General features: G+C 43.8%; 1 protein-coding gene across 1 annotated transcript in view; it reads right to left on the reverse strand.

Annotated features, from left to right (window-relative positions):
* Cntnap2 (contactin associated protein 2) overlaps positions 1 to 17,005 on the reverse strand; it is a 2,080,708-nt gene that overhangs the window by 168,926 nt on the left and 1,894,777 nt on the right. Inside the window, exon 19 of the mRNA XM_036182111.1 lies at positions 3,073 to 3,309. Within this exon, the coding sequence (XP_036038004.1) occupies positions 3,073 to 3,309 (237 nt within the window). The remainder of the gene's footprint in view (positions 1 to 3,072; positions 3,310 to 17,005) is intronic.

The raw sequence follows: 17,005 nt of genomic DNA on the forward strand, positions 1-17,005 counted from the left end.
TTATGCGAGACTCTTAATATTTATGTACCCCAGCTTTTCCACCCAGGGGAAAGGATGAAAATCACGTCACCCCATACAGTTGTGAAGCTCATTAGAATCAATGCATCCAAAGCACTTAGGAGAGTGCTGTGCACAGGTAAGCACCATTAACTGGCAACCATTACTGTAGAATCGATCAAATGAAGCTCTTTCACATGATAAATGCCCTCACAGGAGCACCATGCATGTAATGCGGACATAGGCAACGTGCATGTGAATTACCATGTATACAGCTGGGAAGCAAATTTTAGCAAGGAAAGTGACCAAGGAGCAGACAGCACTGTGTCCAGTGATACATGCTCGTCAGATTCTTGACACTCTCAAGGTGACAGCTTCCTCTTGTGAGACATGAGAAGCCACGGGCTGTCTGCCTACTAGGAGGCTGGTACACAAGGGAGAACATCAGTGGATTAAAAAACCTACTGAGCCTGATCTAGGCCAGTAATTGCCTGAACTCCTGAAGCATGGGGGTTGAGTATTCTTCTCTCTTGAGCTCTTGCTTTCTGGTTTTACTTACTTGTTTATTTTTTAATAGAAAAGTGACATGTACTTAAAGTGTCTGAGCACCTGGCATGCACAGAATGGTGTCACTTGGGAGGAACAAATCATGCACATCTAACCACCGTCTGTGCTCTCCTGGTCTGTTCATGTTTGCTTGATAGAGCTATGTTGATATTATGTATTCAAGGCTGTGTCTTACCTCCTCTTAGTGTGACTTTATATTATGTGAAGTGCCCCTATGTCTTTAATTAGTTTTCACAAACACTATTTTAATGGACATATAATGACCCATAAACCAATGGTTCTCTTTTATATTACTTTACTAAAGTGGACCTTCTATGTTCTTTCCAGTTTTTATTTTGTATATATATTCTCACTAAAGATTCTGATTTGGGGCTTTGTTTCATTAATAAATTCTGAAAAGGGAAACTCAGGGGCTCTGGAACACACAATTTTTTTTCATCTTTTTTTTTTTTTTAACTGATAGTGCATTGCCCGGAGAGTGTATGAAAATTCACTATGTATTCAAATATTTAGCTCAACTGTGGTAATATTTTGACTCCCATAGATAAAAATCTTATTCTCTAAGATGTACCAACACTTGAATGTCCATTAAAGATTAAGAAGAGCTGGCCAATAGGAGAGAAAGACTATATTTTCAACCCACACACTCCATAGGAAGTGAGTAAAGAGAGACTTTCTTTCATATGCCTAAAATGCTTGTATTTATAAACAGCAACCTTCTTAAACATTAATACATATAGACACAGGTTTTAGAGAGAGAGGAAACAGATTCCTCCATATGCAGTATGTTTATTTGAATACTTCTGGCCCAGTAAGACTCTTTATAGAGCACTTTTGAAAAAGTCATTTGCATATTCTCACTTGGACCCTATGGCTTAGTGTACAGAGGATAATCAAGATGGCTCTGATGTCAACAGTCAATCATGGAGCAAGAGGGGCCCACTTGCCTACTCCTCTTTGCTGAACTATAGCCTGCCAATGGATTCCAGGTGAGGGGCAGACATTTTCTTCAGTTTTGTACCCACTGATGAGTCCACTGTGTTCCAGTGGATAGATACAAACTCTTGGTCACACAGATAGCCCTAGTTAAACTTAGTGGCCATGAAACAAAAAGACATGAATATGGGAAAGGGATTTGTAGAGATGAAGTGGGGGAGGGGCTGATGAAAGAGATGAGGAGGAGAGAAGAGAGGTGCCAGTACTCAGAATATACTATTTGTGTATGAAATTTTCAAAGAATAGATTTAATAAAGGATTTTAAAAAGACGGCTTCAAAAGAGTGGGAAGATAGCTCAGTGGGTAAGGCATTAGCTATCCAAGTGTGAGGACCCAAGTCTGGATTCTCAGGACCCATGGAAGGTCAGATCCAGAAGCTTATGTCTGAAATTCCAGCATGGTGATAGTAAGACGGGAGGCAGAGACAGGAGAATCCTGGGAATCTCTTGGGCTAACCAGGCATATACAATGGTGAACAATAAGAGACCCTGTCTCAAAGAAGAGGCAAGGTGAGGATCGACACTCTAGGTTGTCCTCTGACCTTCACATTGATAGGAAATCACAACACGTCCACACGGTTGGGCTTTCCCGGTTCAAAACAGCCATTTCCAGGTGAGAACATCTCATGTGGCTAGGACTCCGTGGCTTTACATGGTTGTGTAAAGCGCGTGCGGCCATGTAATCTACACGTATGCATGGAGTAGCCACATGCAGTCCTGTACGCATATGTGGCTCACTCTCTAAAAAGCCGGCGCCATTTTGCACATGTCTCTCTCCTCTCCTCCTCTTCTCTCCTCTCCTCACTCATGTGTGTGCTTCACACAGGCCTGTCACTTCTATCCTCTATCCTATATTAATAAACTGCTCTTCTGTGGATTTGTCGTGTTCGGGACGTGTTCTTTGCAGGGTAAGAGCACCAAAATAACTAACACACATGTGTGCATGTCTGTATGCAACACCCCCACCCTCATCTAAAAGAGAGGTTTGTGTACTTCAAGGCTTACTAGACTTGCAGAGACTCACAAGTGAAAACATCCCCTGTGCTCCCAGCAACTATCTCTCCATGGATATATTTGTGAGTGTAAAAATCAGAGAGGCTTGAAGGATGGAAATGTTTCTGATTTTCTGCTTTCATCGAGAGTTCCTACATTTCATTGGAATCTATTGATACACCATCACAAATCAGGACAATTCATTCCTTAAGCTACAATTAATTTGACTACTTCAGAGCACTCTACTGTTTTAGCATAGTAGCAAAGGTATTTGCTTGACAGGAACAAACAAAATCATTCTACATATGAATCCATCTCATGGATTTCATCCAGCTGTTGCTGTAAACACTCAACAGAAAAGCGGTTCTTCTGACTTCCAGATAGCAACGAGGGTTAAAGGAATCGGGTGATTTGCTCAGCATCCCGTGAGAATGAGTCGTCAACCAAGAGGAATTCTGACTCGAGCATGTTTGGTCTGACTGCTGTTTGAAGGTAGAAGGCCAGGCATGCTTGTCCTTACCTGTGGGCTTGACCAGCACAGCCAGGAAGTCAGTGGTGAGGGAGCTGACATAGAGGAGGATGCAGGGCGCCTTGGTGGTGCTGAAGCTGAAGTGGATCTGCTCCTGGGCCAGGTCTGGGGACAAGGGAGGCTGCTCCGCAGAATTCTCGTCCCTGCTGCCTGTGTCTCTGGCAGTGACCACCGGTGCCTGGAAGTTATAGCGCAGCCACATGCCCTCTTCAAAGAAGGCACCAACATCTGTTGAGAAGGACAGACAAATTTGAAGACTGATGAGAGAGGTCTGAGGTGTACACTAGCTATGTTTTGAATTTGGGTTGAAGTGGTGTCATCAGTACAGATACTCGATCAAAAATATGACATGTAGCAGAGCCAGGAGACCTGTGAAATTAAAAAAAAAAATAGTAGTAAAAAACTTAATGTGGAGGTGCATGCCTATAATCCCAGCACTCAGGAAGCTGAGGCAGGAGGAGTTCCTGTTCAAGGCAAGTCTAGGCTGCATAGCAAGACATTGCCTAGGGGAAAAAAAAAATCCAAGAAATAAAAGTCAAGGAACTATCATCATATTAGCAAAATTAGCATCTAATACCCATTTTTGGCTTTCTGGCTGAAGAGACTACTGAAAATGAAGGCAGAATTATAATACAACTTTGTAAAGGAGCCCAAAGAGAAATACTCCTTGAGACTGGATTTGATTTGGATATCCACATAGCAAATCCCTCAATAAGCACCAAGATTTGGGAAGCTTTTAGGGTTTCAAATCTCAAGACAGGAGGTCAGAGAGACCTGGCTTGAAGGTCAGCTCTGTGGTTCCTGACCCGCTGTGGGAGCCCACAAAGATTCCAACTTGAGGTTTGTTTCCGTTTCGACTCAAGGTCAGAGGCTCAGTTTGTGTCGCCCTGCAAGGCTGCATGATAGGATGTTTTGGCCAAAGGCATGGTGACCAGGTGACTCATGCTTCAAGGCCTAATTACAAGATGCTTTGCCATAAGGCATGATTACCAGGTGTTTTGGGAATTAAGAAAGGGTCTACACTTTTTTGTACTTTGTCTCTTGATCTGGAAAGGGCGAGGTCTCTTGCCGCTCCCCTTGCTAGTGTATAAAAAGCCCATTAGAAATAAACTTGAGGCGACCCAGGGCCCTCCCAAAGCTATCCTGTGCCTCTTTTTCTTGGACTATGTCTCTATATTTTTCCTATCTAGCATTTCTCAATTCTTCACTCCCCCTTCAAGGGCTGTTCGACAGGTCAGGGCTAGACCCCAACAACCCGCCTTACTAGAAGTTCTTAACCAACTTCCGTTGGCAGCAGTATCTCATCTTGGAAGAAGAGAGTATTTAGTACTCAATGATCAGTACCTATTAGCATTGCCATCTTTATTACTAAGAAATTATTTGATGGATCCCTGGCTCTCTCTGAGTCAGCCTATTCCCATAGTGTAATCAGTTAATTGCCTCATAATCATTTCCCGGCAAGCAAGTCCTTCTGTGGATTCCCTGCTGTCTGCTCACCACAGTCTTGAAATCAGCGGAAGTCACTTGAAGGCTGAGCCACCCTAAAGACGCCCTTTGGCTTCACAGCCCTTGCTTCCTGCCTCTCTTCATACCACACCCCCAAAGCATTTCTCAAACCCCATTGTCGATGCACCCTATTATTCCTGCCACACTGGACGACCATCTAAATCAATACTGTGCAGAACATGTTTCATAAAACACTACTCTATGCTGTAATGAATAGGACATGACAAGTTTTTAAACAGTTATTTTGGTTTTATGAGCCAGGCTACTCTCAAAGTTGCAGTCTCCCTGCTTCAGCCTGTTGACTGCTAAGAGCATAAAGCCTGATCACCTCCTACCACCGTTCTCATTGCGCATTTATTTATTTTTTGCGTGAGTGAGAGTGTGGGTGTGCATCTTGTGTGCCACAGTGCCCGTGGAGATCAGAGGACAACTTGTGGGAACAGTTTTTCTCCTTCTACCGTGTGGGCCCCAGGACAGAACTCAGATAATCGGGCCTGTCCCCGGGGCACCTTTCCCTGCTGGGCCAATCCTAGTGCTTCCGGTTTTAGTGCCATGCTTTCACCTGGGAACCCTGGAATTTATTATTCCTGCAGAAGTAATTACAGAAGAGTGGAGTCAGGTACCCTGGAGAGACTCTCAGTCTTGCCAAATGCACTAACTTGGGTCAATGACTGGAAACTCTCTATTTCCTTCTTTGTCAACAGGGTCCTGGTGGGTGGCTGTGAGGACTGAATAATCATGTGCAGGTGACACAGTGCCTGGTTCCTGGAAATACTAGTGCTTAGTAAAAATGAGCTCACTGTCGTTTCAAGACTGCCTAGACTGTGACGGTCTATTATGGGTGGCTGATGTCCTCTTGCCACTGCACACGTGGCATACTCCAGTGTCGGCCTACAGGGGGCACTGTTACAGATCTCAATCAACTGTGAAGAACCCAGGTGACTCTAGATTCTCACCACAGGAAGCACTGTTTTTTTTCCCCCCCTGGCCTTTCTGCCACAAGGACATTTGCAAACGTGTGTGTTTGGAGGTATATATGGCATTGTCAAGGTGATGAGAGGTATATTTGGGACAGCTAGTAAAAATAAAAGGATAGCTGTGTAGGAGGACATCTTACCGTTAAGGATGGTCTTGGTCAAAATACCAAAGGTAGCCTTATTTGGAGACATAGGATTGAACACATATTGTATTCATGCTTACAGGAGTGCAAAGATGGGTAATGCAGTCCCTGTCCCCGGGACCTTCCTGCATGGCAGTGTGATATATGTGGTAAGAGACACTTCCATCCTCAGCATAACATGGTGAGTGTTACAATGCTTATGGAAGGTATGAGGGGAAGGCCTCATCTTGGGTTAGTAGCTCTGTGTTCCAGCAAACACCTATTGAGCACTGACTATCTACCACAGGTGGTGTTGGACACTGAAGGCTCAACCTTGGCTCTTAAGGAGCTCTTGAGCTTGAGGAGGATTTGCATAATCAGGCAAGTAGGAATGCACAAAGTACATGGTTCCAGGCTGGGCTTCAGGATCAGGTACACAGGGTCCCTGGAACACAAAGACAACCGCTGTGTGCCTAGGGCCAAGGAAGACTTCCTGTGGGAAAAGACAGTGATGCTTGACTCCAAAGGACCAGAGATGATAGCTGTGTAAAGGTGGGATGGTGAAAGCTTCCAGAATGAACAGCAGCATGGAGAACTTGCAGTGGGCAAAACATCATACCCACCCATCACAGTCCACACACTCCTTATGTATCTGTGGTTCCCTTGAGGCTCCCAAGGCTTCTATCCTGTTTCAGGATGGATGTTGGAGTACAAGGAGAGATCTCCACCCTCTGGAGTTCAGAATCTCTGCATCACATAGCTGCTCCTAGGACAGGCTTCTGGAATCACACTTAACAGAACAGGGGAAAGTGGGACATGCTGCCTGAAGCAAATACCCTAAGAGCTTCTTTTTGCATAGAGAGCTTTGTCAGAGAATAGGGCATCCTCTGAGAACAGGCTCTGGTCTAGAGGGCAATACAATAGGGTAAGCTGGAGAGAGAGCAGAATCCATAGGATTCAAACAAATCAGAGGTGGGCTGGAGAGGAGGCTGTAGCCAGTGAGACATACCAGGTTTTTTGAGGTTGAGGGCTTGGGAGGGAGGGTCAGGGTAGCAGAGGTCATAACACAGGGAATGCCACTATGGTCCTTAACCTACCAGATGCAGCAATGTCTTTGAAAAATCTGAACTTCTATGTGCCAGGATCCCCCCAAGCATCTTTTCCCCAGAGCTAGGATCTGAGGTATAGTGAGCAGTGCCAGCCCCCTGACATTTCTCTGATCACCTCCATTAGAACCCATTAAAATGCTGGTTCCCCAGTCTGGGGTCCAGAATTGCACTCAGAGGTTCTGACAAAACGGGCCTAGACAATCAGAACTTACAATAGGCACCCATGTGATATGCATACAGCATTTAAGATCCTTGGAGTAGAAGGTGAGTCAGGATGGTACTAGATGGCATGGGTAGCTGAGTGATCCCTGCCTGGATGATGCTATATATTCGTCTGCTAACCTGGAGACAGAATTCCACAGCAGATCATGAAGGGAAAGTGAGAAATCTAAAGACCTTACATAAACAATCTGAAAACATGCCTCAGAGAATTCTTTTGTATATTTTAGAGTCATCATTTAAAAGCTTTATGGATTCATGTCAGCTTTGGAGGAAGGAACAAAGCAGGCTTAAATGTGTTACCCTGAAACCACATCGTAAACCAACTGTTAGACTGAGGCCCCAGAGCAATGTAAATCATTTAGGTTCCAAGGGGCAGATTTACTGCTGTCGTTTCATTGTTTCAGATTGGTTTCAGAAGGTGCCAAACCAGGACCCATTATTATCTCTTAAGTAACATCTCCATCCCTTCTGAATGAATAATGAAAAGAATCCTAATTTAACAATGCCCAAATAATATCATTTCCCTCATTAGATTATCCAAAAGCATTTAGGTTGCTTGATTCAAATCTCTCTCTCTCTCTCTCTCTCTCTCTCTCTCTCTCTCTGTGTGTGTGTGTGTGTGTGTGTGTGTGTGTGTGTAGGCTTATATAGGTCAGAAGACAATGTTGGGTGTCTGTCCATGCCTTCCCCCTTGTTTGAGAAAGGATCTTTTGTTCACTGATGCATGTCCTGGGCTGGCCTGTGAGCTTTAGTTCATTATCATTACCTCTGCTAGGACAGTAGATTAAAGACATGGGATTGGAGAGGTGTATGTCCTACTGTGTTTGACTTTTACATGAGTTCTGAGGATCTGAACTCAGGTCAGCAGGCTTGCATCCACTGGGCCATCTCTTAAGTCATGATTCCAATTTTTACACCAATAAGAAAGTCCTATTCATTTTTGATAGAAAAGTTGCCAAGTTTAGATCTAAGTATTGTATTATGTACTATGAATTATAGTTTTGATTTATGTCACATTTCTCAAAATTCAAATACATTGCACCCCCTTAGGATGATTTCAGATCAGAAAGGTTCCAGAAACTATCTAGTCAATAGGTGACTTTGTTTTATTTCTTGGTCTTCAGCATAGCTTATGGGGTGGTTTGAAAGAAAATGTCCCCCAAAGGAAGTAGCACTATTAGGAAGTGGAGCCTTGTTGAAGGAAGTGGGGGGTGGGTTGAGGGCTGTTTTTCTCAAGCTTCCCTAAGTGTGATATTCAACTTCCTGTTGCCTCTGAGTCAAGATGTAAGGACTATTGGTCCCAGCACCACATCTTCCTGCATACCATTATGCTCCCTGTCATGATGATAATGGCCTGAACCTCTGAAACTGTAAGCGAGCCACCCCAATTAAATGTTTTCTTTATAAGAGTTTATAAGTGGTCATGGTGTCTCTTCTCAGCAATGAAAACCCTAAGATAGTTCATATGTAAATTATGCTTGATGCAGGAAAGAAATCTTCAATTTTTTAAAATAAAATCCACAAATCATTCATCTCAGCATAATACCATAAAGAAATTCATGCCTAGTGTAAAAGCAAGTCCCCAAGGCTTGCAGTAAGTACAAGAGGAAACCCCACACTCTCCAGACAGCTCCCCCTCCATAATTAAATTACTTCTCATTTTTTCTTCTCTAACTTTAATAATTCCATTCCCCTTGCCTTTTCACTTAGGGTATATTTTGTAACCTATATTTCAAAGATCGACAAGATTCTTTTGTTCTCTAACATCCCCGAGGGGCCAGAATTGAAAATTCTCAATTCACAGATGGGTTCTTTTCCAAAAGTTTATTTTTAAAGTCAGTAACTTGCAACTTGAAAATATTTCCTTGTAGGAATGAGGAATTGAGTGATGGTGTGTTTGTGGGAGAGTGCATAAGTGCTGAGCTGCTTGGGATGTATAATAAAAGATAATTGAAGAGTGCCACTGTGTATTGGTAATTAAAACAGAAAAGCATCAATCTAAGATGAGAAAGTTTATCTTTCATCTGAACTCCAGGGAACAGTGTCCACAAGGATTTCATCTAAAGCAGCCTTTGGAGTTTTGGTCAAGGAAGACTGATTGGCTCTGGAGAGGGAAAAGTCCTGTTTGTGCTTCTGCTTATTCCCGTGGTATAAATACTGCTGTCTCGTTTGATTTCCAAGCTGCCAACACAACACCACTAAATAAGGAGTCAAGAATAGAGGTCTCCAGACTGAGAGGATGACAGGGTTGCAGCCATCTTAGAGAAGGGGGCAGCAGGCCCTGGGAAACCAACCAGAGGATGTGCTACCCTAGACCGAGACAATTAAGAGCCATTTAAAAATGAGTTCCAGACATTTCCTCCTATAACCTAAAGATATGATAGATTATACACCATAGCTGTCAGAGGGAACAAGTTTCCTGCATATAAGAAATGGGATGTCTTACCATCAGAGAAAATAGGTCTACTGATGATATAGATGTGATGACATCGATTGCTAGAGGAGATGGTAAGTTCCTTACAGTGGCAACTCTCCAATCAGTTCAAACCAAGCATCTCCAACCTGAAGTAAGCACCAATCCTGAGCTTGTAACTCTATAGAGCTGGAATTCCCTCAGATCCCCAACCCTAACCATTATAAGAACCCTGCTTGATTGCTACTCAGGATCTCTCCTACTCAGCTGCTTTGTCAGACGGGTGGAGAGACCCAGGTTAACTAACAGCTATAAAAACTCTTTCGCTTTTGCATCAGATTTGGTCTCTTGATGGTCTTTGGGGTATTTTGGGTACAACAAGACTACTCAGGATGTTTCCAGCCCATGAGATTTTTTTTCTCTTTTCTACTCATTTTGGGGGCTGAGGATTGAACTCAGGGCCTTACATTCCAATCCTTCCAGTATATCATTTCTATTCACACATATAGTCACTGACCCAGCCTTCCAAGCAAACTGTAGTTATTGAGCCCCAGTGGTACTGGCATCCACCTTTCACATCTGCCTTTTCCTTCTGGCACCCCACAACCCTCTTCTAAACCTCCTCCCAAATACCCTGGAATCTGGAAGCTCTGCCAAGCTTTGGTTCAAATGTAGGAGGAGCTCCTGGGATGTGGGGTCTGCAGTTAGAAGGCATGGGCCCAAGCAGTGGCCTCAAGGTCCTCAGACCCTGTTCTGGCTGAAGGCCACTGCCCATGATGCTCACTCTCATTAACTGCTTTGCAATTAGTCATCTAGTTAAAAACTTAGGTGAATTTTTAGAGCCCTGTTCCTAGACCCCTTGGGCGTTTCCCTCTGCACACTGCCCTTCTGTGCTGGCTTCCTTCCTTTTGGGCAATTTGCACATCAAAGCTCTGTCTAAACTCCTGAGGCTTTGCTATCCTGAATCACAACCAGTTTTTCTCCCGGCCTTACACTGGCAAAATCTACTTTATTTCCCCAAGCATGCCGCTCAATTTCCCTCCTGAATGTTTTTTATTACGTTTGTTTGATGTTTCCCTCAATTTCTTAGAAACATTTTGGACTAACAACACTGGACGTGGGATATACTCACCTCTGTTAGTTCTGTGTCCTCAGGTGGATATGTATCTACTTTAACCAATTTCCCACCACTCTCTCTAAAGGACTGGTCACTTCCAGGTCAGTTTCTATATAATAAGTTTTATGTGTCTGAATCTGTCCAAAGGAGGAAAAATGCCAAAGAAAAATCTCTCAAGTTGAACCTGAACGGTTCACTCTCCCTGTGAGACTCAAGTACCAAGCACATTACTTTAAACACATCAGCGAGCTGTGACTTGGCTGTGTAGGAGCCAGGGGGCCTTCTTGATAGAAATTTAAGAGCAACAGCACTGAACAGCACTAATAGGTGTATGCTACAGGAAGACAGTCTGCATCTTGAATCTCCAAGGTCACACTCCTGCAGCTTTGCTGGTACCTATTATCAGTGTAGTCAATGATCAAGAAGGCTTGCTGTAGAAAACCTCATTGGAGGCATCTAATCAGGGATTCATGAGGAGCTTGTGGAGGCAGGGATCATAAGATGTGGGTTTCAGCCTTTGTCTGGGCTCCAGCTAGCTGTATGACCTTGGTCAGGCGATACTTGAATTGCTGTAGGCTTTAAGTCATTCTCTTCCTAAAGATACTGTCCCTGGAACCCATGTCTGCTTCTGGTTAGAATGGAGTCTTATTCACTTATTCTTTGGAATGTTTAGAAAGTATGTTCCATGACCCAGGAGCTCTCAGAGATTAAGCAGGGAATAAATTGTGTTTAAATTAATAACTGAAGGCAAGTAAAATTTAATTGAGGCTAGAGTAGGAGAAGCATTCTAGGGAGAGCAGTGAGCATGGCAGAGGCTTAAGGAAGAAACAGGCATTGATGACCAATGCAGAGAAGGCCAGGTCAGCTAATGATCAGGATGGGTAGGCAGAACTGGGGCTAGGGAGAAAGGCAGGTGTTGTCAGGGGTTGGAACTTTAGAGAGAAAATAAGGGGTCCAAAGCAAAGGAAGGGTCCTGAAGGGTCCAAGTAAAGGAAGCCCAAATCACTGAAAGGTCAATGTGCTGGAGAGTGGCTTATTCCTACAGGCCCAGTACTTGGGAGACTAAGGCCGGAAAATTTCTCTGGTCCTAAGATGAATCTCTCCTACCTGTGTCCCGCAGCCACTTGGTCCCAAATAAACACACAGAAGCTTATATTATTTTCAAACTATATGGCCTAATGGCTCAGGCTTCTCACTGGCTAGCTCCTACATCTTAAATTGACCCATTTCTATAAATCCATACTTTGCCACATGGCTTGTGGCTTACAGGCACTTTTACATCTTGCTTCTCCTGGGGGCAGCTAGCAGCGTCTGCCCCACTCTCCTTTCTTCTCTCCTATTTCTCTTGGATTTTCCTGCCTGGCTCCATCCTGCCCTGCCATAGGCCAAGGCAGATTTATTTATCAACCAAGCAGAGCAGTATATACTCCCAGAGTACAGAAAGATAACCCACAGCATCAGAGGATTGCTGTGAATGTGAGGTCAGCCTTGGCAACATATGAATTCTACGTTAAAATGAGTTACGCATCAAGACTCTTTTTCAAAAACAAACAAATGAAACAAAACAAACTGTTAGGGACCAAGATTTCAGGAACCAAACATGAACCATGGAAAGTACTAGCTAGGCCAGAGAACAAGTCATAAGCCCACCGCCCTTCCCCAGAGCAGTAACACCTGTTTACTAACCCGAGGCTCCCAAAGATAAGAACATTCCACAGTCGGGTGCCATGGCAACCGAATGTAAAGAGCATTGCATGGTCAGGTAGCCTAGCAACAGAACAAATGGCCCCTGACCAGTGACCTCAGCCGACATCTTGCAGTTGCACAACCTGCACGTCTCCCACGTTCTTCACCCCTTCCACATCCCTTCCCCTTCCCTCCTTCCTGCCCCTTCCCCTCCTATGCTATGTAAGCCATGCGGAGAGAAATAAAGATTGGCAGCTTGATCAGAATCTTGTATTGCTGTCCGTCTCTTGTGTCCCCTGTCTCTCATTCGCTCCCATAGGTGGGCCACCCCCCTTGAAACCCCACTGGCCAGGGCAACAAACAAAACCAAAGCAAACAATCCACTGTAGCTGACTATAGTTTTGTAAATGGGCTGAAGAAAGGGGACAAGGATATGATAGACCACTCCATAAGACAGAAAAAAAATAATTCAATGATGGCTTGGAATAACAATAAAAGATGCTTAGGGCAACACCAGAGGCCCTTGGTTCTTGTTAAGAATAAGGGAGATGGGGCTGGGGAGATGGCTCAGTGGGTAAAGCACTTGCTGTGTGTGAGGACCTGGATGTGAAGCCCCAGAACCCCCATAAAAAGCCACTCACAGGAAAAAAAAAACACATGGGGTATTGTGGGTATAGGCATATGCTGATTTCCATTCACCTTAGCACAGGTTGAGTTTTGTTTTTGTGGTAATGTGTGGTGATGTATTGTGTCTCCCAATATACTGTGTCTCCCAATAAAATTTGTCTGGAGATCAGAGAAAAAAGCCAACCACTATACAGAAGTCAGGCAACGGTAACACACGCCTTTACTCCTATCACTTGGCAGGCAGAGATCTGTCTAGATCCCTGTGAGTTCAAGGCCACACTGGGAACAGAGCCAGGTGTGGTGACACATGCCTTAAATTCCAACACTAGATAACCATGGTGGTCTGGAGGTCTATACAGGCAGACAGGAAGTGACAGAGCTGGGCAGGAAGAGGAAGTGATGTGGTTGGACAGAGAGAGCAAATCAGATGGCAGAACAGCAAGGCATATAGGCATGGGAAGTAAGGAAGTAGCTTGCTTTTAGAAGTTAGGGAGTTGGTGAGGTGAGGTTAGCTGTGGCTTTCTCTATTTCCCTGATCTCTCTCAGGCCTTCACCCTTATATCTGTCTCTGTGTTTTTTATTTAATACGACCATTTGTCTACAGTATTGCTCTACTCTGCCTCCTTTTGCTGAGGTGATGTCACCTTGCCTGAGATTACTGTGGGCCTCTCTGATACCAAAGGAAAAGGGCCATGTCTACCCTAGGATACTCTTTGGTTGTCCTTTGGCCTTTTCTGGAAGATTTTTCTTTGTCAGTTCACATCACTGGCTCTGTCTTTAGCTTATCACAACAACGGTTGTACTCTGAAGCCTTCCCTGCAACCCTTGCCTTACTCTAAACCCACACCTCGTCTCCATCGCTTCAAACCTGTAACCTTAACTCATAGATCGGAGCTCACCATCTTATCATAGGTGGAGATCACCATCTCTCATCATAGGTGGAGATCACCATTTCCTGTCATAGGGCAGAGGTCATCATCTCTTGTCTTAGACAGAGCTCACCATCTCCTACATGGTCCTTCCCCTCTGTTTTTTCTGCAGGTGAATGACACCTGGGTGGTCACTCAAAGACCAAAGTCCCAGCTCACCCTGAACTCTGGACTATCTCTGGAATTTATTTTTTTCTTTGCTATGTCTTGGTAGTGAGCCTGGTTAGGGTACTTGGGTCTCACCTTGACAATTATAATGATGTCTCAAGGGGTGCCCTCTGGTGACCTACTTCCTATGCTCCATCCTTCCATGCATCTTGATCCCTTTCATCTCCTTCCCTTAGTATCTGCCCTCTGCCCTTGCAACGACCTCCCTTGCCCCAAAACAAAATAAAATAAAATTTAAGAGAAAACAAAAAAAGAGAGGAAAAATTAAAAACTGAAAAATCTCATCATGGAGGGCTATAGTGTGACACTGCAAGTGTTCATTGCAAAGAGTCAGAGGTCTAGTTCAAAGCCTGTGGCTTCTGCTACACTATTGATAACTGGGCCACCACTGCAACTCATCTTGGCTATCTTGTTTTTGTCCTGAGTCATAAAGATCCTGCAGCTTTGGATCTGCAGGACAGGACCCTTCATGTGCTCCAAAAGTTCATAGATGGTCTGGATGTTGGGGTGGGGCAACTCATAGCCCTGGTTCTGGGCCTGGGTGGTTGCCTGGTTGGTCAGCCCACCAGCTGTCCCCCATCTTCACCACCAGGGTGAGCTCTCTAGCATTTCTCTGGCTAGTTCACTTTATGCAGCAAGGAGCAAGGGGCAGGACCAGTTCTCTGGCTTTCAGGCCTTCAGAGCTGGCTCACCTACAACTATATCATCAGGACCAGCTCTCTTGCTCTCATGACCTCAGGGCAAGCTCTCCCACCTACCACAGGCAGTGAGAGACGGCCTGGGAGGCATCTCTTCCTCACCCATGCTACCTTATGGCAGATGAGGGGCAAGGCCAGATTTCCCAAGCTCACATTCTTGGGGTGGCTTACCTGTACCCCAATCAACAGAGTCAGCTCTAACCACGGGTGTTTTCTTTTGCACCTACCTTCCTGTGCAGTTTAGGGGTTGAGGGTATTGCCATGTCTCTTCTACACATTCTTCACTTCTAAGTTGAAAACTTATTTCTTCCCTCATAATTTTACGCATTGGTGAGGAGGGTTGTCACTAGTAGCATATAAGGTAAAAAGTATAAAATTAATGATTTCATTTTTCCTCTAAAATGTTTATTGAGAAGGTTTTGTGGGCCTGCATTGTGCTGCATGCTGGCTCTATTTCTCAAGTGACTACAGGCCCTTCCTACCTTCTTTACCCAGATTTGAGTATCCTCAGCCTCCTCATCTATTCTGTCTACACTCTGAATGTGTGTGAGCCACACTGGCTACTTGAACACCCATTTCTTTTTCCTTCAGTCTTCCACCTGCTCTGAGAGTATCTTGCCTACTCCTTGATTCAACATAAGATCTGTCTCCTTCCTGAGGTGCTCCAAGTAGTGGAAAGAGCTCATCATCATGTTCTAACTCTACTCCAGCAGGTCTAAACTAGTCTGTGTTTAATTTAGAAAGCATTTCATGGAATTATACTCTTTGGCCCACAGTGATAATGAAAACGAATATGAAGTGGAGTTTTCCCTAAAGGAGCTCACGGTTGGTTGGGAGGTTGGTTGGGAGATGAGCAAACATATCCCCCAGCATGGGGTGAGATCTCCAGTCACAGAGAAGGGAAGAATAAACATCAGGAGAAGAGGATAGCTCTGTCTGTGGGCAGCTGTGGGAATGTCCTAAGGCTGCACTAAGGAAGTGATTTCTGAGTCAGATCTGATAATTCAACAGGTTTCTGCAGTCAGGTGGGTAAGGGATTGCCAGCATGAGAATAGCATGCAGAGAAGCATGGAGGAGTGTGAAAGATAAGGGTTCAGAGTGTGAGCAAAGAGCAGGAGCTGCTAACAGACAATAAGCATCTGGTGTGAACGCCTAGAATTCTGAGTCAGTTGGTCTAGGGGGTGCTGACTACTGGCCAACTTTATAGTCTTCATGGCAGCCTACTGTGTAGTCTGGGCTGGAAACTGTGGCTTCAGTTGGCTGGACATGACTGGATATTTTAAGAAAAATGCTGTGAAAAAACAGAATCAACCTCATGGTAGCTTTTACAATCTTTTAGTTTAAATTTAAAACTTTGAATTATTCATTTTCATTCATTATAGGTGTGTGCCTATATGAATATATGGGCACCATGTGTATGCAGACTCCTTCAGAGGGTAAGGATTGTAAGACTTCCTGGAACTGGAGTTACAGGTGGGTGTGAGCTGCCTGATATGGGTGCTAGCAATTAAACGTGGGTCCTCTGGAAGAGCAGTAAGTGCCCTTAACACTGAGCCATCTTTCCAGCCACTGAGTTTTAAAAATTTTGGAAGAATAATACATATTGAAATTCTTTCTAATACAGAACAGTTGTCAGAGTAAGACAGACAATCTTACCTCCTCCAAATCTAGATTTTCCAATTTCCCATCTCCCTTCCTCTCTCATCCTTTCATCTGCTTTCTTATTTTCTTTTGTATGGTGCTAGGGTTGGATCTGAGACCTGCAATATACTGGACACCTGGTCTACCACTGAGCTGTGTGTGCTCTCACCCCTTAGATTGTTTAACTTTTAATATTTTATCATAATTTTTCCTCTCTAATATTAAATACAGTATATCTGATAATATAAATATTTAATTCTAAATATTTAAAATACAATATTTATAGAACATAATACTTAAGCATTTGAGAATTAAAATATTAACTTCAATATTATATATAATGTTATTATATAACTCTGGAATAATCTGAGAATAAGTTGGAATCAGAAGAATCAAGATTAGTACTGTATTGTATCATTTCTAGAAAAATATAGGCAAATATTTGCATGCATACACAATTTTTGAAAACCAATTTTAGAATATGTATGTATGTATATATATTACACACACATGCATACGTGTGCACACACACAAAGTCTTTTAAATAAATAAGCAACATGAGGTTCTGCTAAGGGCCAGGCCAGAGATTTTGAATGTTTTACTTAGGACTTTGACTGACTTCTTATTAGGTGTAAGTGTATGAAGGGCAAAACTGCCTTGTAATCAGAGCCAGCCTCTGGCCTCCAGCAGACACTCAGTGAATATTCGC

Source organism: Onychomys torridus, chromosome 3 (assembly GCF_903995425.1).
Source record: "Onychomys torridus chromosome 3, mOncTor1.1, whole genome shotgun sequence".
NCBI classification, from domain to species: Eukaryota; Metazoa; Chordata; class Mammalia; order Rodentia; family Cricetidae; genus Onychomys; species Onychomys torridus.